General features: G+C 43.2%; 1 protein-coding gene across 6 annotated transcripts in view; it reads right to left on the bottom strand.

Annotated features, from left to right (window-relative positions):
* Ebf1 (EBF transcription factor 1) overlaps nucleotides 1-21,447 on the bottom strand; it is a 408,859-nt gene that overhangs the window by 5,758 nt on the left and 381,654 nt on the right. For all 6 annotated transcript variants that reach the window (XM_008821654.3, XM_029557945.1, XM_008821652.3 and 3 more), the window contains 4 exons: nucleotides 12,342-12,407; nucleotides 11,071-11,248; nucleotides 10,287-10,466; nucleotides 5,736-5,930 (listed from right to left, as the gene is read on the bottom strand). In XM_008821654.3, the coding sequence (XP_008819876.1) occupies nucleotides 5,736-5,930; nucleotides 10,287-10,466; nucleotides 11,071-11,248; nucleotides 12,342-12,407 (619 nt within the window). The remainder of the gene's footprint in view (nucleotides 1-5,735; nucleotides 5,931-10,286; nucleotides 10,467-11,070; nucleotides 11,249-12,341; nucleotides 12,408-21,447) is intronic.

Consider the following 21,447-nt stretch of genomic DNA (forward strand, 5'->3'; position numbering starts at 1 on the left):
GGGAGAGGGAGGGAGAGAGAGGGATCTACTATTTCTGCAAAATCCCCCTGGTTCTTTGTTTTCAGTTGTCATTGCTCAGAGCATCCAGTTCAGGGTTAGGGTTCAAATCATCTTAATGGAGGTTCCAATGGCATGTGACAGCTTTCTTAGGGCCATCTCACTACTGACACTGAAGTCCTCTGAGGCCTGCCTCCAATAGGACTCAGGCGCTAAAGGGGCGGGCATAAGCTTTAGAAAAGAAGGGGACATTTCTACAGACAAAGGCAGAAAGAAGTTGGTGACAAGAAGCCTTTGATCTATGAAAACAGACACACTTAGGGACTCTGGGGTCCAGATTTATTAATGACTTCATCCAGATAAGAATGAATTGAGCCTTTTCTACATTTTTATCTTTCAATCCAAACTGCAGCTACAATTTCCAATGTTTTTCATATGGTACTAACTAGCCTTAGTGTGGGGGAAAGAAATGCATTCAGCAAACGAAAAGGACAATTGATTCTGCCTAGTCCAGGGCTCAGCATCTGCAGATTCAACCAATCACAGACCAGAAATGTCAGGAAGGACATGACCTTAAGTGAAATGAGTCAGGCACGGAAAGACAAACACCACTTGATACACAGAAACTAAAAAGTTAATGTCACAGGAATAGAGACTATGATGGTGATTGCCAGAGTTAGGAAGTGAGCCAGGAAGAGAAGGATGTTAAACTGTGGTAAATGGTTACAGAGTACAGTTAAATAGGGGGAAGAACTTCGAGAGGCCAACTGACAGCAATCAACTGAGTATTTCAAAATAGCTAGTAGAGAGTTTTCACTCCTCCCAAAAAAGATAAATATGTGAGGTAACAGATAAGTCAACTACCTTGATCTGATCATTATACATTGTAGCTCATAACTATGTACAACTACTATTCCAATTAAATACATTTTTTTTTGTGGGGCCAGAGAGATAGCTCAGCAATTAAAAGCACTCACTGGTTGTTCTTGCAGAGGACCTGGCTTGGGTTCCCAACACCCATATGCTGGTTAACAACTGTCCTTAATTCTGGTTCCAGGAGATAACTCTTCTGACTTCCATGAACATTGCATGCACATGGTTCACTTACATACATGTACACAACACATAAACTACACATAAAATTGATTAGAAATATTTTGGCATGGGTGTGTGTGCATGGGTGTGTTGAGAGCAGAGTTCAAAGTCAAGTGTCTTCCTCCAGTGTTTTCTACCATAGTTTCGAGACAGGATGCCCCTCACCTGGGGCTTGCCCTTTTAGCTAGACTGGCTGCTTATGAGCTCCAAGGATCCCCCTTTCCCTTTGCACTCTACTGTCGGGTTATAGGCACATACGGGCACAACCAGCTTTTACTTGGGTATAGATATCTGAAGTCTTCATGCTTGAACAACAAACACTTTACCCACTGACCGATCTCTCTAGCCCAGTGAAAAATAATTATTTTAAAGAATTTAAATGTACTAAACATGCAGAGACATTTTTCTTGTCACAATTTCCTTAACAATATAGCATGGTAGCTATTTATGGCATATTGTATTAGGTGTATTAGATATTGTAACACAGCTGGTTTAAAGTACACAGGAGGAAGCATAACAGTCATGCAGATACTGCACCATTTTCATAGAGGACTTGAACATCCATAGGTTTGGGTATCTCCAGGGATCCTAGAACTGATTCCCTCTGGAAACAAAGGAATGCTTACAGTCATTTCTGTTTTCCTGCAAATGTCTCTGGGCCTTTAATAAACTTATGTTCATGGCTTTCTTAGATAGTGGTCTAGTAAGTACTGTTTTATAAAGCTGACCACAGCAGTTCGGCTTTTTAAGAGCTCCAGGAAGACTGAAACAGGAAAAGTTGTTTTGTCCTCAATTTTTTTTTAAACCTATAAATTATCAAACATCTTCCTTACCTGAGAGACATAATGGAATCTCTAAATCACAAAATATACAAAGAGGGATGAAACTCAGGACTCCAGAGTGAAGGCCTCAGTTTTCAGCCTTCCTGTTTCTGGAACTGGTGTTCTATGTGGCTGAGCCTTTGCTGAGCACGGGTGTTTCTCAGGCCTTCTGCTCAAAGCAGAACTCTCCCAGGGCTGGAATCCTAGTAAGGCTTCGTCTGGGACCCAGTTCAAAGGCAACTTGGTCATGAAGTTGTGTCATTCTCCCTCACCCTTCCCGCCTCTGCAGTCCACCACTAGGTGCCAGCCTCTCCCAGACATATCTGCCTTATTGACCAGGATATTGTGTCTCCCCAAATAAGGAGAAAGTTTTCAAAGTGGTGGGGCTTTGGTCCTCTACATGGGCCTAACCTAGTGGCTTTAATATGATATGGCAAAGCAGCCTAGGAACTGAACACAGTAGAATGAAAGCCTGATTCAAACCCCAGGCTTTCCGATCTGCCAGTTGAGTGACTACGCACAAGCTGTCTTAGCTTTGCATCTCAGTTTCCGCATCTGTAAAGTGGGAAAAATAAACAGCTCCCTAAAAGAACAGTGGGGAAGAACGCATGTGTCAATGCAAAAGCCAGGCTGAGAGCAAGTCCTCCTACATTAGTGTCCCCCTTTGCCAGCACTCTCAACCACAGTGTGTATCTCCTGATGGCAAAGGCATGGTTAAGGAGCAGGGTTTAACAAAGCAGAAGAGTGTTCAATTAACAGTGGTAGTTGGAGGTAAATAAGCCCTTAAAAAACTTAAACGGTCTAAGCGTGTCACCTCTAATCTTGTTTACATGGTTGATTTGCTTAGCCAACTCTTTCTTCATCACTTGCCTCATCTCAATGGTCATAATTCTGAACTGGGTGAGTCAAAATCAAATCTGTGCTACTGTAGACTAAAAAGCAGGCGGCAGATGGCACTGCCAATAGCCTCAGCCCACATCCAGAGCCCACCAAGCTCCCTTTTCAGTGGCAGAAGCAGAGGACAGAGTGAGAGATGAGGGGAGTCAGAAGGGCCACTGTCAGAAGTGACATTTCCTAGGGGACATGCCAAGGCCCATGCAAGAGCTCTCTGGAAAAAAAAAAAAAATGGCATTGCCAATCTATAGCTAGGTCTTCCTGCCCTGCTGGAGACTTTGTCCAGGGAGGGGTGCAGGTCCCAGGGTGGCGCTTCCTGAATGCAGGCTGCTGGAGGGAGCCATTCATTACGCTGTCTTGATAAATCTGACTAGCATCCTCCACTCCTATTTCCACTGCTGCTCTCTCTTCTAAACTTGGGGTATTTGGCACATGCCAGTACTGGAGGAGCAAATAGTCAGAGCATAGGGTACAGGAGAGTCCAGAAAGAAAGTCCCTAACACAACTTCAATCAGAATGGAAGGACAGAGTCATGCAAACATGCAAACATCGACTCCACATTGGCTCTGGGTTGCACACCATGTCTATGTGTTAGACATGACACAGGAACTGACGCTAACCACAGCAGGAGCAGCATTTGTAGGTTTTGAATCTATAATTGGGTTAAAATTAAGCTGGTGATGTCCTGGGAGACAAATACACAAATCTTTTCTGTGTCCGTTTCTTGAGGCCTATGTGTCATTGCCTAAACACACCCACCCTCACTGTCCCAGGTCTTCCTAGAATCTAGGCAGTCTCCACACCTAGGCCGGACCTTACTTTCTGCCCGTTTCTGATCCCGGAGAGATCCCTGTGCTGTCAAGACACTAAGGTTTGCTTGAAAAGGCTGCCCATGGAAGCCGCTATGGTGGCCCCTCTGTGGACCTGCCTCTGACCATGAGCCTTTCCTTCCTGAATACAAGTTCCCTCTGCTATTAATCACAAACCTCCTTGCATCTCATTTGTGACACTGCCTGTAATCAGGGTTGAGGCTGTCAGCTCAAAAATGGTAGTTTTCCCCTCTCCATGCTCTCATTACACAGATCTTTTCAAAGTTATGGTTGCTCAAGCTGGATGTGTAGCAATGGAAGGTATTATTTTTTAGCTGATAGAGAATAAAGTGGCATGAATGGTGTGGGCGGGGGAGGGTCCTCTTTGTAGCACAGGGCATCTCCTACCATCTCTCCTTGGCCTGAGACTTTGTATACCAGGGTAAATTTTCCTTTTGAGATGATGAACTTGTCAGTGTATGTTTCAGTGAGGGCATCAAGATGTTTTAGACTCTGACGTCGCTATGCCAGGCATAGAATGTCTAGAAAGTTCTGCCAGAAGCAGAGAGGTACAATGATTCAGTGCTGAGGCTCTGGAGTTGTACTGTTTACGCCCAGTCTTGGCTCTATTGCACACTATCTGTGGGTCCTTGAGTGAACTGAGTCTTCCTGCCCCATCCTGTAGGCTTACAGTAGTACTGAACTCCTAGGGTCTTGGGAGAACCAATGTGTACTTCAACATAAAGTACCCAGCACAGAATATGTGTCTATAAGTAAAATGTGGCATACGCTTCTGCATGAGAAATAGGGCTGGGAAATCCCAGGTGTATCACAGCCCTTCTGAACCTTCTCTGGCCTCCACAACTGGCCCCTGTGACTGTCTTGCTGACCACTGAAGCAAGGCTCTGTGGTGAGCCATGTAGGCCAAGTGTTAAGGACAGAGATCCATGGGGTTTTCATTCACCTCCACTGTCTACTGGCTCTGTCTGAGGCAGGTATTCACCATACCTAAGCTCCATCATCTGTACCGTGGCCATCAAAAGCCCCCATACTTCATCTGGAAGTTATAGGAATTAAATAGATAGAGCCTGTTCCATGGTTAACAGAGCATCTGACACAGTTGGGTGCTCAATAAATAGTGGCTGATTATTTTATTGATCTTATTTCCCTGCCAACTGTCTTAGGAATCTGAACTGAGTCCTTTTTTAGAAAATCAAAGAACCCAGGAGTATTTATATGCTAGGAGCACCTAATTTTGAAGCCAGCTTCTGCCATGAACCAGCTGTGGGGGAGTCAAGTGATTTCCCAACCTCTCTACCTTGAGCTTTCTTGCCTGTATAACAGGGGCTGTGAGTACCTGTGACATTATGCTGTTGTGGGGACCCATGAGGTCACAGAGGCCAGTGCCACACACATAAGAAAAATGTGAAAAACAGAAGACTCATGTTTAAAAATTAGATTTTTTTTTTCCTCAATGAATGAAGAGTTCACAGTTTGACAATTCTGCCACTGTCTATCTTCTATGGGGGCTGGGCGGGGGGGGGGGTTGAACAATTTCAATAAGAACTGCAACACTGCACAGGTTCTAAGAAGTTGTGGCCTTTGGTATGCTTATGAAGGATGCCTTAAGCTTGGGCTCTGGCTGGGTCCGAGCTGTCCCCTCCCTGTCACCATCCCAACACAGCTTCATTCTGACACAGGCAGCAGGAAGAGAAGGCTGAGTGACCTACTTCAGGAGAAGGCCCATCCCAGGAGAGACCCTGCAGTGGAGAGCGTGCTAGAGTCCACAAAAGACTGGTCTGATAATGGCGACAACAGGGAATGAGAGAGGAGAAAAGAGAAATGGTGGCATTAGTGGATGATAATGGTGCCCCCCACAACAAATCCCATGCCTGGCAGAATTGCTAGGGTGACTAAGAGGAGTCTAAGCCACTGCTGCAGAAGACAGATGAGCAGGGCTGATGGCCGGGACCAATGAGTTAAACACAAAGCACCAGAAGACAGGGCAGAGAGAAGCAGGTGGGCCCAGGGCTGATCCCCCCACAACAGTGAGAAACCTTCTTAGGCTCTTAGAGGCCCAAGTTGGATCATGTCTCAGAGCTGTAGGTTGGGGGCTTACCTTGCAGGCTGTTCCCATTGGTGCTGGTGCAGGTGGGAGGCGGGGAAGTCTGGGGTCTGACAACTGGGGCAAAAGCACTCTTCTGTTTCACAGCTGAGACCATGTTGGCTGGTGAGAAGGAAAAGATGCCCGAGGAGCTGCTGCAGTTAGAGGGGAGGCTCGTAGAGGAGGCCATGGTGGGGCTGGATGGCACAACTGAGAGGAACAATGAGGAGGAAAATTAGCAGCTTTCCGGTCATCCCGAGATGGGGCAAGGACATCTCTGCCCCTCACCTGGTCACACTGTTCTCATCATCCTTGGGCCTGACCTTTCCTAAACTCTCAGGACCTTGAGCACTTTGATCATTTGGTCCTTAGTATGTGCTACCTTCTACTGTTGATGATCTTCATGAGTTGATTGTACACTTACTATGTGTCCAATAGTGTGCTAGGCAGCGATTTCCATGGGTACCAGGAGGACTCCTTTTACTTCGCCTCGGGCAGCACTCCATCCAAACACATGGAACATGTTATGGAGTAGAACACAGAGCTGCCATTTTGAGTTCTCCAGGCCAGGAAAGAACAGGGATATAGTGGGATGAGTGCCAAGGCAAGTGCAGTCAACTGTTACGAGGCACAAGGAACACCAGAGAGGACTTCACAGAAAAGGTGTCTGGGAAGTCTCCCAGCTAGGGCTTAAATTAAGATTCTAGCATAGGAGCAGGTGAGACAGAGGAGGCCCGTGTGAAGGGGGTGTGGCCAAAAAAGGACTGAGGTGTGAAGAAAAAGCGTAAGTTGCAGGTGGGGCTGTAGATGTGTCCCTTTCTCTCTAAGATGGTTTAAGGAATGTAACAATATAAACAAACGTTAACGCGCAAAAGTAGAGAGAAAGACAAACCAAAACACACGTGACACATTAGAAAGGATGTAATTACAATTCCAGGTTCTGAATTCTCCATCCCACCTCCCATGCAGCTTTATAAATGTTAGTGAGTCAGGCAGAGGACTCAGTGCCGAATGCAAATCCTGTCTGGCAACAGTGGTGATTTAGATGCTGGGAAAACCTCGGCAATCCTGGTTACCTTAGGGGGCAGAGGCTTTGCATACAATGCCAAGGCTAATGTTTGCAGACACTCACTTCCTGTTTCCTCCACTTCCTGTAGAAAATTATGAATTCTGTCCAGTGATTTTTTTCAGGGACTTAGTTCGAACTCTAAATACTACCTTTACTATCTGCTTCATATGATTTAATAAACGTTACACATTGCTTTGTCATCCCCAGGGGTCTTCATGTTCTCCATCTTGTCACTGACAAAGTAACAAAGTCGAGGCATTTGACATAAGTTTTTAAATTTTGAATTGAATTTTTGTGCATTGCATACTTAGAAACCCTCCCCTGTCCATACTCCTTCCCCCCAGCCAGGTTTCGTGAATTCTGTCATATATGTTAAAGCCTACTGAGGGAAGTTTGTGTCCCCAAATATACCTTGGTGTGAGTCCATCCCTTAGAGCCTGGTCAGCCTATCTGTTGTCACTTCCTTAAAGACCAACTTTCCCTCACCCAGCACTGATCAGTTGCCAATAGTTCCTCAGCTAAGGCTGGGGCTTCCTACCCATTTCCCCATGTCTACGCTGGGTTTTTGTCTGATCTGAGCTTGCGTGGATCTTATGCATGCTGTCACCATTGCTGTAAGTTCATATGAGACACTTCCCAGCTGCCTAGAAAACTGTTTCCTTGGTCATCTACGACCCCTGACTCTTACAACCTTTCTGCCACTTCTTCCACAATGGTCTCCGAGCCCTGGGTGGCAGAACTTTAATATGGGAGTCCTATCCAGGGATACACACTGCAGTCTCTTATTCGCTACATTTTGACTAGTTATATGACATATTTTTTTTACACACATAAGCAAATGAGAACTTCTCAGTAGCCAAGTGAGTGAGTGAGGGGCCATAGCTAGAATGTGGTGAAACCAAAAATGAAGTTCAAATTCAGTGCGCATTACAATAAGCCACCCTGCAAAGGAAACAGATTCCCCAAGGAAACCACCCCCCTCTGCCCATGAGCCCATCAGAGGCTGAGGAGCTGCTTAGGGCCTAGTCCTTGGCCTCATGGCTTTGGAAAGTTGGGGAAGTTAGGATCAAACCAGTCATAGGTAAGAACTGTCATGGGGGGAAATGACAGCCATCAGTCCAAGGCAGGGCCTAGTCCAAATACCCCAGTTGCTTCGAGGAGAAGACAGACTCCTCATCCTCACCTCTGAGTTCCCACCAACATGTGCTAAACTGTACTTTTTCTTTTAATGAGACCAGCATCTTTATACATCTCTTAGGATTTGTAAATGTGGAAATACATTCAATAATAACACCCATTTAAATTGCAAAACTCCTGCACTGGAGGTTTGATTTTTAAATATTCTTAGACTTGAAATCCTGCTGGTTCACTGAGGAAGGCAATTAATCTCGTTGGCAAATGCGATCATTATGTGTATTTAGAGGTGGGGAGACTGGGGGGGGCAGTTAACAAGAAAGGGGTGAGATATAGTCGAGCAGTTTCATTTGTTACAACATTATTAGTTATCAGCCGCCATACCACAAAGTGTGTTCACCAGTAGAATGTCTGATTTTATTTTTTTTATTCTGTTGGAATTTTTCAACATGAGTGGTTTATGAATAATTAAATATTACGGAGGCAAAAATTCAAATCAGCTGGGCTCTGTGTTTATTGTTTTATTTGCATTTATGCAGATAAAACTGTCCCATCAGAGGGCCTATTTGAGAATTTAATACTATATTTGTGAACACTGAGGAAATCAATTAATGGAAATTAAATGTTCAAAGTTTCTCAGGCTGACAGATGCAATCTCAGGCTGAAGTCGCTGGGTGTCTGCACAGGCTTGGGAAGGTGAACAATCCAAGCCCCTAAATTGAATTGCTACCATATAGCAATTAGTTTATTGATTTAATTAAGAATGCCACCTTTTAATTTTCAGGTCATGATTGAAACATTTTCTGATTGAGTAGCTGGAAGAACACTGAGGTGATGGATCATTCGATAAATCAAAATCTAACATGAAACCGACTCCAATATTGGCTCATGAACAGAGAGGCATTATACTTGCAGACTATTTGGTGAATTTTAAATGCGCTGCTGCAAACTGCCGATTTTAAAGGAGGAAAGTCGACATATAAAAACTGAGCAGAGAATTCCCTCAGAAAGTTAGAAGACCCTAAGCATCTTTTCAGAAATAACTTCAGGGTAAGGATGACCCTTTCCTCCTTCAAAAGATTAGCAAACTCCAACATGTCTCCAACATGGAGACAGCATTGGTTTTTTTGTATTTTTAGCTAAGGCTCATGAATATTCTTTAACATACAGCTTCTGTCCCTCTACAAAGGTCTATGCATCTGCTCACATTTTACCATCTGAAGAGTTCTCCACAATGTCCCAGATGATTGGTTACCTATATACAGGTCCTCAGACAGAGATCCAGAGGTTGTGGGGACAGAGCCCATGACATTTTCAAGAGAGAACAGTCAGTTTTCTGGGGCTCTTTAGATGTATGTGTTTATATATAAAGATGCCAATTTACTGGGTTCTTTAGATGTGATCTAAATGTTGTGCCCATCCTCCCCCTCTCTTTGAATGTACATGTGTATGTGTGCGTTTCACCTTGCTAAGTTCTTATGAAAAAAGATGTTTGGGTCTGCCAGGGTTTTTTTTCTTTTTAAGAGCACATTATGCCCAGGCATGACAGCACAGTTGCACACATGAACTCACAGCTGTTGGGACTACACGCACAAGGCCTGTACAAAATCAAGCCAGCCAAATTCCCAGCATGGATTGGGGAGGGGCTCTTGAAGCCTCAGTGATTGGCAGTTGATGGCTACTGGGAGAGGAAGAGTCACTTTTCTTTAGGGATGTGGACCCTGAGAGGCTGCCATGCTCTAGTAGATGACCTTACCCCCATGTACATACAGGCATCATTAAAGGGACTCAGTGGGACATAAATTTTTTTTAGGGGAGCACTTTAAGTCGGGAGGGAAAAGTGGAGAGGAGCAGGAGAGAAAACAGAAACAGGGATCTAAACACATTATATGCATGTATGACTATTAAATAGTTTATAAAAGAGGACATTATACACCAAGGGGAGGATATGAATGTTAGAAAATAAATCATTATTTAAGGGGGGTCTCTCAAATTTTACCCCTGCTGTTGCTACACTATCCTACCTACCATTTAACCAACACTGGGATTATGACTTAGATGTCTGAACATGCCTGTGCCTCCCTCCTGCCAGGTCTTGGGATTAACTCCTCAGGAACACCATCTTATCCATGTTGCCCAGCACTGGAGAGGGTGTGTTCTAGATCCTTCCCATTTTACAGATGAGAACACTAAGGCTTACCATGGAGAGGAAATTACTCAGTAGCCTCCAGTTAGTAACTGCTAGAATTGAGTATCAAGCCCACACACTGCCACCTGACCCCAAGCCTGGCTTCTCAGAATAACATCTATTGTGTAAGGAGAGCAGAACAGCATGGAGACATCCAGGATACAGATGTACTTACTGGCATAGGGTGAGTTGGCAGCTGAGCCATTGAGGAAGGTTGGGGAGCCGCCCAAATTAGACATGGCGGCAGACCCATAGCCGTTCATGCTTGTGGTGACAGAGTTATAGTTGGTCTGCTGGGGGGTGGTGCTCGGCACATACCCATGTGGTGATACGCTGCTTGAGTTGCGGGTGAAACCTGAGAAGCGAGGGCAAAACCAAGGGTGAAAGTGGCATTCAGGTGGTGGCAATCTAGAGAGATTTGGGGGGCAAGAAGATTCTCATTTCAACCGCCACCCAGAGAGAAAGGACCCAGTGATTCATGTATGTGGATGGCGCTGGCTCTGTGATTAAAATGGGAAGCTTGCAAAAGACACATTTCTTAGATCATAAATACTTAGCAGGGCCGTGAGAAGTGGCATTGCAGGGCCTATAAATTATCATTTTGGAGCAGGAATAAATCCCAATCTAAGAGATGCTCCCTGGAGTTAACAGGTCCCTCTTCCCTGAGTAAGAATGATGTGCTATGGTCTATAAGAACTTTAATTCCATCCCTCTTTGTGACCTGTCATTCATAGTTTATGGTGAAAAGTCAGATGTAGAAATGGCTGAATAAAATGCATTCTCTCTAGCCCCCCACTAGGTCTCCAGATGTGAGGAGAGACAAAATACCACAACAATATTTAATACACACAACTGAGGAATCTCCCTTTTGGGAAGAGAATTTTTTAAAGTAAAAATGATTTGATGTCAATAGGGACAGCTTGAATTTGGGGAAGGGAGGGAAAGAGCAGGCTCCTGACCCTGATTGGTGGCCTGAGATGCCTCAGAGACATTCACAGCCAGTTGTCCACTGAACGAGTTCACGCCCATCATCCCCGCATGGACCGATGTGTTAGCAAGGGCTGGGAGCTGGTTGTGGTTGCGAGGGACGCTGTACAAAGCCTCTGCAATGTCGGCTGCTCTCTTCAGGATAATTTCCTGAAAAGTCAAAGGCACATCCTCGTTAGCTACCCAACTTATACCTCCAATAATACCATTTGCGTGTGCGTGTTTCCTATGTATCAGACTCTGTGCTCAGGGCTTTCGGTGGTTCATTGTAGTCATTTCTGTATCCCTGTTTATACACCTGGGTGGTGGTTTCACCATTGCGGTCATGCCACATCGAAGAAACTAAGCCTATGAAAGACAAAGATCTCACTTAAGAGTATTCACTTATTATATATTCCAAGTCCATTCATTGTCCCGCAATAAATGTGGGGGGGTGCACATATCTGTACAGTAGGATATGGAGTTCTCTAGGGATATGCCCAAGCATGATATGGTGGGGTCATATGGAAGGTTCTATTTTGAAGTTTTCGATTTAAAGGCAGAGCTGAGATTCGTAATGTCATTTGTTTGACTTTGGAAATCTATTTTTTCCAATATATGACAGTACTTTGGGACTCTCCTTTCCCGTCCAATAACACATAGGGACTCTGAGATCATTGCATGGGAGGAGCTGTGTACCCCGTTGATATGAGGGGAATGCTGAAGGTGGCAGCCAGGAAGTTGCACCCTGAGGATTAGTAAAGCTGTCTTCTCGAGCACTGACTCAGGAGAGATGGGAAAGGAGTGAGATTCCCCAGACTCATAGCTTCCTAAGCAATTTCAGCTCTACACATGTAGCTGCTCTGTGAAACAGGAATAGTACTATTTAGACCCTTTTCTATATTTTAGGAGAAGAAGAAATTAAACTCTTTTCACCTCCTAAATTTGCTGGGAAACCTGAGTGAAGTAGAATAAAACACAGTGACTCTCTTCTTCAATTATGAAACACATTCCCACTAGAGATTAGTTTTTAAACGGAGCACTTTTTCTGGAAAGGGAAAATGACTCAATAGAAAAGGCAGTAAGAGATTTACAAAAGAGGAAGGACTGATGAACAGCCCTGTGACGTGTCACATTTCAATGTCTTACACTCTTAACTCATGAATACGTCTGTTATAGTTTTTAATGCTTCCTCATACAGTAATTCTGAGATCTCTCGCTGAATGAGGAAAGTACCCACAGGTTAGAGACCTTGAACACTCACCTGGTTGTTGTGAGGCATCCCATACAGGGCTTCGACCAGATCTGCAGCCCGTTTGAGGATCACTTCCTGTCAAGAAAAAGTAGATACGGGCCTCTGAGTGATAGCTGGGTGTCTTTCTCTTTGCAGGATCCCAGACAGTTCTGTCCTTCTGGCCATACTTTGGCAAGGCACAGCTCTAAAAGCAGCAGCTCGGGGATCCCCAGAATGGTGCTAAATCGCCAATTTATCCTTGTTCACATACACACTTAATCGAGTCAAAAGGTGAGCATCATTGCTACTGCAAGATAAAATACATCACTCATCTCTGCCATGAGAAAGCACTCATATGTTTATTGCTGAATACAATTCCATGGTCATTTACTAGATTACTACAATCGATGTCATTCGGTGCATGGTATGAATCCCTAAGATGTGTTTATTTTGTGCTTAATTGCTTATTCCAGAAAGCATGACCTTATCAGACGGGTCATTTTCAAGGAATTTCCAATCAATCGTCAGCTACTAGAAGCATGTAGTGTTCAACTTCTTTTGTCTGTCTCTCTTGTATGGCAGAGGTACAAGGAGGGTGTGATGCAGTCAAGTCACACACTGAGGCAATATGCTGTCTATCAAAGGCTCTTACAAAAGGATTCCCCTGTTCCCAGAAGCCCCCACTGTGCCAGTATTAATGACTGGCAGCCTTGGTTTCTTAGTGGCAATTCTTTGCTGTTTTGGTCTTGTTTGTGCCATTCCCATTTGCTACTCATCCCAGGAGAAGCTAAAATTGACTCCTTCTAATTAAGGTGGGCTTCCCCATGCCCGCCTTAGACCGATGGGTCTAGTCTGCTGGGATGCTCTACAGAAATACTCATTTATCTATCCTAGACTATGGAAAAGAGAGTGACATCAGGCTTGACACAGGTAAAGATGGGGCCTCAGCAGAGAACCACTCCCAGGGCCATGGTGTGAGGATCAGAGGTGACTCATCCAAAGATTTGCTGACTATTGCTCATTGTGGGTAAAGTTGCAAACCAAAGTGTAACTCTGAACATCTTACGCACTCGAGCTCTGCATGGGAAGGAACGCTATTCGGTTTTCATACGCCGCAGACACTGATCAGAAAATAGGGCTATAATCGCATTCATTTTGCTGTCACTGTAGCCTCTTCAAAAAGCCTTGAACAGTTCTTGAAATGACAAGCTTTTAGATACATATTAGCATTTTTTCCAATTTAAAATTCTCTATAAGATAAGATAAAATAGTTGTCATACTGCAGTAACGACTTATGACATATATAATGTCCTAAATTCAAAAATGGGATAGAGGGGTTTTCAGTTCTCCATAAACATTTATGCTTGCTTTAAAGGCCCTAGACCCCATTCCTAAAACAATTCAGCTATTTTTCAAGTAGGGGGCGAAAAGGCATGCGACAATCCATGGAGTTTGAACCAACGTATCCAAACCCATTCCTTTGCTTTTTAATGCAAGCTACGAGATAATTTACCACTTTTTGTTTGCCATATTATCTGACCGCAGCAGTTAATAATTTACACACTAAACCCTATGCCCAGATCAAATTCGTCTTGTGCCACTTCCATTAAAACCTTGTGGCTTTATCTGGCTCAGAGGAAAGATGAAAGCGGAACAGGATCAAGTTAGTTTATTTATTAAGATTTGCCATCTCTGAGTCTATGTTCATTTATTTCTTCAAATGTTTCTCTCAATTTTTTGGCTCTGCAGAGAAAGTGTTTTTCTTTTGGTTTTGGGGGAAAATGTACGTCCTTTGTGGAAAGCATGCTGGGGTATATACAATAAGGCAGCACACTGGAGAACCCCAGTCTTTCAGCCCTGTGATTGGGGACCTAAGGCCTCCCTCCTTATTTTAATCAGTTTTGCAAAATCAGGGAGTAGGCAAATTCAGAAGGAATACTAAATCTTGGAAGGGTTTGTAAATCTGAAATTTTCTGTCTTTTGTGTGTATTGTATATGTTAATCTTCTATAACTTTGGGCGATTAAGGTTTTCAGTGATACAGTACAGGTGGAATTTTAGTGCCCAAAAGCTGGTCACCATTTAATCCTTTGCAAGCGAAGCACATGGAATCTGTCTCCCGACTCTGTCTCCTTGGTGATCCTCAGTCTGCTGTCTCTGATCCATGATGGTGGGACATGCTCTCCCACTGGGCATATGATCGCAGACATGGGTAGAATCAGCACATCAGTTCAAGCCATCATCTGAGTTTCAGGAGAGTGAACAAAGATTCCTTCTCCAGAAAGCTATGTCCTTAAATGGCACCTCACCCATCTGAAAATGCCCCTCACCGCAGTATCAAAATCAGGGTTTAAGGGAGATCCACATTTAGTTGAGTGCTGCCGGTGTGATTTGGCTTCTATTAGTTATTTGTGCAAATGGGAAGGAGGAAAGACATTTCTGGGTCCTCCATGAGGTAGTGCCACAGACCTGCAAGGTGGTTGGATTTCGGTGACCAGAAAATTGCTCTCACCTCCATGTCATTATGTTCCCAGTGAACTAGCCCCCAAGCGTGTTTGTGTTGGGGATCTAATATATTGCCTTTCAATCAGAGCTGAGAGCCACTGAACACACAGACAGAACATGACGAGCAGGTCAGAAAAGCAATAAAGATTTTACAGAGCTGTCCAAGGTGCTAAATTTACTCAATAATGGGTTTGGCACCATAGTGTTAACCTCTCATTTACTACCAGTTTGAGGGACTAAATTGAAGTAGCTGACTTCATTTACCTTGAAATGTATATTTTATGACATTATGTAAGTAGATTGAAAGGGCACCGCAGTTTTAACAATTTAAAGGCTAAAGCATGTTTAAGATGAAACTTGAATATTTATTGTATATTGCACTTAAAGTATATAGAATGTTAAAATGTATTGATTAAATTTGTAAAAGGCATTATAAAAATGACAGGTAGTATAAGAGATGTATGCCTTTTAAAATCAAATTGATAGTGTGTGCTAGCGCTTCTGTGGTCACAAGTGTAATTTTTTTGCAGTTTTAGATGGTAATTTGAAAATTCCGTAATTTCACATTAGGAAATGATTGAGTCTGAGACTTAAAAAAAAAGAAAGAAATTTCCCATCAGGGGAAAAGCTGGGTGTTTCATATAGTATTTTGTCTCTGAAATTATTCCTACAGTCCTATTTTGGCAGCATTAAGAGGGAATACAGCATAAGGATCCTTTAACACTAATATTCAATTTCAGTATTTCTGAAAAGAACGAGCACTTGGCTAGTACTAATATCTAATTTTTCAAGGCATTTATTTGTCAGGAGAGATTTTTCTCTTCTCTTCATAATGTTAAAATGTCTCCCTGCTTGCATTTTTAAGTAGGAGGGTAGAGATTAGCGTCTTCCAAGATAATTAATCCTATCCTTGGATTTCAAAGCAAAATCCCATTGGAGAATTTAAAAGACAAATACTAGTATCCTAAATATTGAAAATCCCCAGAGCATCCTTACAGAGATGCTTGTTCTACAATCTCCATCCTGAGTCAGACTAGTTTTCTTTTCATAGCTTTGAATGTTTTGTCTTAAAGAAACAGGCGATGTTTACTCTTAAAAGCAACAAATTTCCACAGATCTGTTTCCTCCCACAATCATAGTCTGTCTTGTATTTTGTCATGGATTAATGATTATGTGGATGATGGGTCTGTATGGGGAAAAGTGAACATGCTACTAAACCTACTGCGAGTTGACAGGATACTGTGGAGACAAAGAGGGATGAAGCTTCCAGAGACAGTTCAAGTGTAACTGCTATGGGGTTTTCTGAGTATTTAGAATCATCATTGTTAGAATGCTGAATGGGCTACAAAGAGTTCAGTGTTCTACGTTGCAACCCAGTCCATTGATGAGTTACTTTTGAGCTTCTTGTGGCCTCAGTTATCACATATGAATATAAATCTCCAGCTGCTTTCAAGGCCTGTTACCTTCCCAGAATTGAGTTATAGGATTCAACCATGGTTCCCCAAGACTGCCTCAACCCTCTCTAACCAATCTTCTTCCTGTATGTTTCTGCTTTCAGGTCTGGCCTAGGCAATCCTCCTGAGCCCAGAGGCAGAATAGTTGGCTCCTTCTCTCCCATCTTCTTGCCCACATTGTTACCATTCCTTCTTTGGAGTAACCATTTGCAATAGGGTGGTGGTGCAGTGATATGAGAGAGAGAGAGAGAGAGAGAGAGAGAGAGAGAGAGAGAGAGAAAGATCCATCATTGAAAGTGGAGTGTGAGCCCATCCAGTCTTCATAGAGAGCCTCCCTTAAGGTACTGTTCATACTACCATTTGACAAATGAAACTGAAACTCAGATCAGCTAATTCTCCCTGAGCATGCACAGCTGTTGAGTGGCCAAGCAAGGACTCAACTCCAGGCCTATTATATTTGTGTCAGAAATAATTCCATGTCTACAGTCACCTCAGCGCCTTCTCTCACTTTTTCCTCTCAGAAGTAATGTTGACTGTACCACAGAGGACTGCACAAAGTATGTCCATAAGTCATTTTGCTCTAAGGTGAAGTGTGCAAAGCCTTCATTCTCCACAGCTAGACTGTGGGCCTCTTTGAGGTGCTGAGCTCATTTTATTCTTCTCTAAGCTCCTAGAACAATGCTCAGCAGAACACAGGCCATGTGAAATTCCTAGAGTTCATTCTAAGATGCCACCACTGATTTTTAAAAATGCATGTCTAATTTATATGTTAGTATGACAGTTTTATATATATATATATATATATACACTGTAGTTCATAAGAGCAGAAGACTTAAATTTGGCGTTCTATTTAGCTCCTGACTTTTTAATCCAATATATAAATTTCTAAAAGTCAAGTTCTGATCACTATGGGTTTTTTACATCACTTTTGCTCTTATGAATTTGCTCTTTCACTCCTGCTGGCTTGAGCTTACATTTTAATTTTATGATTAATATAGTGAATCACGTCTGGTACAGACATTATCTCAAGTTATAGGCTGCTAGCAACACGAGGTTGGTCTTGATGTACCATCAGCTTATTAAGTCTCAAACCCTACAAAAATCTCAGAGTTATTTGCACATTCACAGAAAACCACCTTGGTAATCAGAAATATGTCAAATATGCAGACATAGCCAACTCATCCTTCCTTCCAGCCTGTGACAGTAAAACCTCTGGGGATTATTCATCATCTATGGGAGTCCTCTCTTTATCATTTGGCCTCAAATGTGCAGCTAATAAGCTTGTAGCCAAGAGTCCAACAGAGATGGTTGGTTGTCTAACTGACCACTCTGGCACCGTTATAAACTGAGGTCAGTTTTGAGTGATTCAAACACGGATGAGTGGGAAGGCGGCCTGAACTTATTTTCTTTTCTAGCAATTTAAGCCAAGTCACACAGCCAGTGGATAACCACTTACTAAAACAACGTTCATTTTGAGGTTCAGAATTAGATTTTGTGACTGGGCAGTCCCTCGTCAAAGTAAAGCTCAGGGATGCCTTAGTCACCTCAGAGGGCAACCCGTGCCAGGTCATATGCTCCCCCAAGCAGAAGATAATGATTTGAGGGTGTCAGAAGACAACAGAAGTTGGACTACAGACTTCAAAGTCAAGTTGAGCCACGTGATTCTTGAGGGGGGGAAAAGGTGCAATACTTTGCTGTCAGTTCACATCCCCTTCACCTTTTTATCACCAATCTCCTTTATCAGAGGACTCAGAATGCAATGGGCCAGATACCAACCACATGAAATGAAGCAGAGTGGCAAAATCACGCCCAACTTCAAGACGATAAGCGTCTATCAATGAAATCAGCATCGATTCCACTGGCTGCCACACTGAAGACTTTACTGAAGGGCCCAGATTTTGCCCGATTAACTGGTGCTGGCTCTTTGCACATTCACTTCTGAACGTCTGTGAGACAGTCCTGATTGGAAACTCCAAATACTGAACAGTCTGATTAGATGGATGTACCATGCATTAAACACTAGTAGTACTGAGATGTGTTTCTGGGGTGGATAGTTGTATTCCTAACTTCCTCTGTGTTTACTCAGCCAAATGGAAAATTCCATAATGGTAGGCTCCGCATTCTGAAAAATCAGTATAATCAGGGCAGCGAGGAGACAGGGGAAACAAACCAAAATAACACTCAGGCACTGTTTAGTTCCCAACCCAAGAGACATTCCTCACATTTTTCATTTTTCTTGTAATATGAACTTCTTGAAAGAGAGCGTACCACAGATCATTAGAGGCCTTTGGTGTCACACTTTAAATGCTCTTTACTCAGAAGCCCTGAGACTGAGAAGAGTCACATTTAGCATGGATATAATTAAGCATGTTTCTGTTGAAAGGGGCATCCACATTACGGCTAAGGACCACTTTAGAATAAATTGGAAAGGAGAAACACAGAGGAGGTGTAGGTAGCAAGTGGGTATTTCCAGGGAAGCATAAAATGCCAAATGTGTAACAATTATGTTTTACAGCGCTGCACTCTAAGGACGTCGTAGTATTTTATTATAAAGACTCCACTGGTGTTGGCAAGATGGCTCGGTTGGTAAAGCACTTACCGTGTGAGCTTAAGGAACTAAGTTCAATCCCCAGAACCCATGTAAAAGTCAGGTGTGTGATTGTATGCACCTGGAATCCCAGTGCGAAGTAGGGACAGGTAGATCCCTTGGGCTCACTGACCAGACAGCCTAGCTAATCAGGGACCTCCTGATTAGTCTCTTCAGTGAGAGACCCTGTCTCAAATAATAAGGTGGAGAGAGACTGAAGGAATACCCAGCACTGAACTCTGCATGCGCTCCCCCCATGACATACACATGAACACACACACAAGGTTTTCCATTTTTCAAACAAGACTCAGCGGAAGACACAGCTACCGTAGAGAATCCTCTAGTACATAACTCATTGTCTATCATCATTAAAGAAAAATAAAAATCAAATTGCAATCAAAATCTGTAGCCATTTCCAGGATAAAAATGTGAAATATTTTTAAAGTTTTGTAAGTTTTATTTTCACAATTTTTATTTATGTCTCTATCTCTGTGTGCATGCATGCAGGTGCCCTCAGAGGCCAGAAGAGGGTTGCAGAAGTCCCTGAAGCTGGAGTTATGGGTGGTTGTGAACTGCCTCATATGGGTGCTGGGACTCAAACTCTGGTCCTAAGGACTAATATCAAGAACTCTTAACCACACTGTCCAATATCTCCAGCCCCCAAAGCATTAAATATCTTAGGAGGAGACTTCTGTCACTATCACAGGATGCTAAAGCATCAGAGGCGTTCTAGTGCAGAGAAGATGCGGGAGACGCTTGTGATTCTGCTCTAGTTTCAAGTTGATTTTGTGTTCAGATTAGATGACAGCCCTCTTACTTCCCAAACGTATCGTTATGCGTCATCACCCAGCAGGGCTGGAGGTAAATCAGAAAGCCTGGCCGCTGTTATAAATGTGGTGTAGGAGACTTCTGAATCATGTGAAATTAAAATAGGTTGTAAGCTAAGGCAGCTGTATCCACGTAAGACATCCTAACTTACACGATTGACTTTTACAGTGGAAGGGAAAAGGCTGTTTTCAAGCAGCCTTTATTGCCTCAATGGAAAAAAAAAATCAATAAAAGTGAAATGAACAAGAGATTTTGTCTGAGTTGCAGTTAATACCACTGAAGAGCGATGGATATTAAAAGGTCAACAAATAAATTAGCCAGAGTGTTATGAAATGAATGATTTGGCTTATAATTTTATTGAGTGAAAATTGTTCGCTGCCTATTAGAGCAGGTAATTTTTATCTGGTGCCTCAATTACTGTTCCGTAAGCAATAATATAGTTGTAAGAGCTGTTGGTTCGATTGTGTGACCTCTGAGAAGCTGGCTAGGACAGCTGACTTCAGAATGATGGATAACTGAGCTTGCGTTCCATGAGGTGCCAAGCCTCCCTTCCTGCAAGGGGATCTCATAAAAGAAACATTACAACTTGATTCATTTTACCAAAATGTTCGACTTTTCGGGTGTCAGCACTTACTTGTAAATTGTGAAACCAGGTATTCCTGGGAAGAGTTATGACAATAGCTTTCCCTCCTCTTTTGGGTCTCTGGGCCTTCTCTTCTTAATGGGGCCATGGTAATTGGTGAATGGGAGCCTGGGGTGCTTCCCGCCACACATACAGTGAAGAATGGTGTCTGTACCCTTGTGGATCTGACCTGCTCTGAGGTACAAAGCTGAACCTGCCAACCCCTGGCTGGCTCTTCTCATTGCAATTCATTGTACTGGTGTGAGACCAGCGTGCTGGGTTAGGTCCTGCCGAGTGGCCTTGGAAATCGACTTTCTGATCAGGATAAAAGGCTCTGCTGAAAAAGAAAGCTCTGGACAGAGATGCCTTTTTCAGGGGTAGGTTGTAAAGTGAGCACATGAAACAAAAGCTGCCTACAGTCAAAATTACCCTTGAAAATCTTTTAAGTCACCTTTAAGTTGCCAAGGCCTGGGCTTTTAGAGAAACACACACAAAAAAGCCAAATATTATTTCTGTCTCTCTTTGTCTTTGGGCTGTGGCTTCCCTTTCCTTGGGGAAGGTGGGATTAATTTCTAGCTTGAGAGCAAAAGGAGTAAAAGGTCAGGAGATGAGCACAGACACGGTTGTCTTAAGTGCATGTGTAGCATGTGTGTAGGTGCAAGTAAGTCTTTATGTGTGTGTAAATTAAGTGTGAGGGTTTACATTTGTGTTACATTTAAGTGACAGGAGTCTTGCTAGAGCTATACATGTAAGGGGAACAAAAATAGAGTTCGCTTTTGCTGCTTAAGGTTATTGAGCTATATTGGCTACTCTATGTATGTCCAGAGCAACAATAACTGAATTCTAATTCCCAGGGCTTCACAGATGTCTTGAGTATATCTGCAATTAGGATCCATTGTCTTGGGGGCTGGCAAGATGGCTTAGTGGTTATGAGCACATACTTCTCTTACAGGGGAACTGAGTCCGGTTTCTAGAACCTATATTGGGCAGCTCATGACCTCCTGTAACTCCACTCAGGGGACTACAACACTTCTAATCTCTACAGGCATCTGCAGTCTCTCTCTCTCTCTCTCTCTCTCTCTCTCTCTCTCTCTCTCTCTCTCTCTTTCATAAATACACTAATCTGTCTGAGACTCATATT

This window comes from Nannospalax galili, unplaced genomic scaffold (assembly GCF_000622305.1).
Source record: "Nannospalax galili isolate Female #2095 unplaced genomic scaffold, S.galili_v1.0 scaffold667, whole genome shotgun sequence".
NCBI classification, from domain to species: domain Eukaryota; kingdom Metazoa; phylum Chordata; class Mammalia; order Rodentia; family Spalacidae; genus Nannospalax; species Nannospalax galili.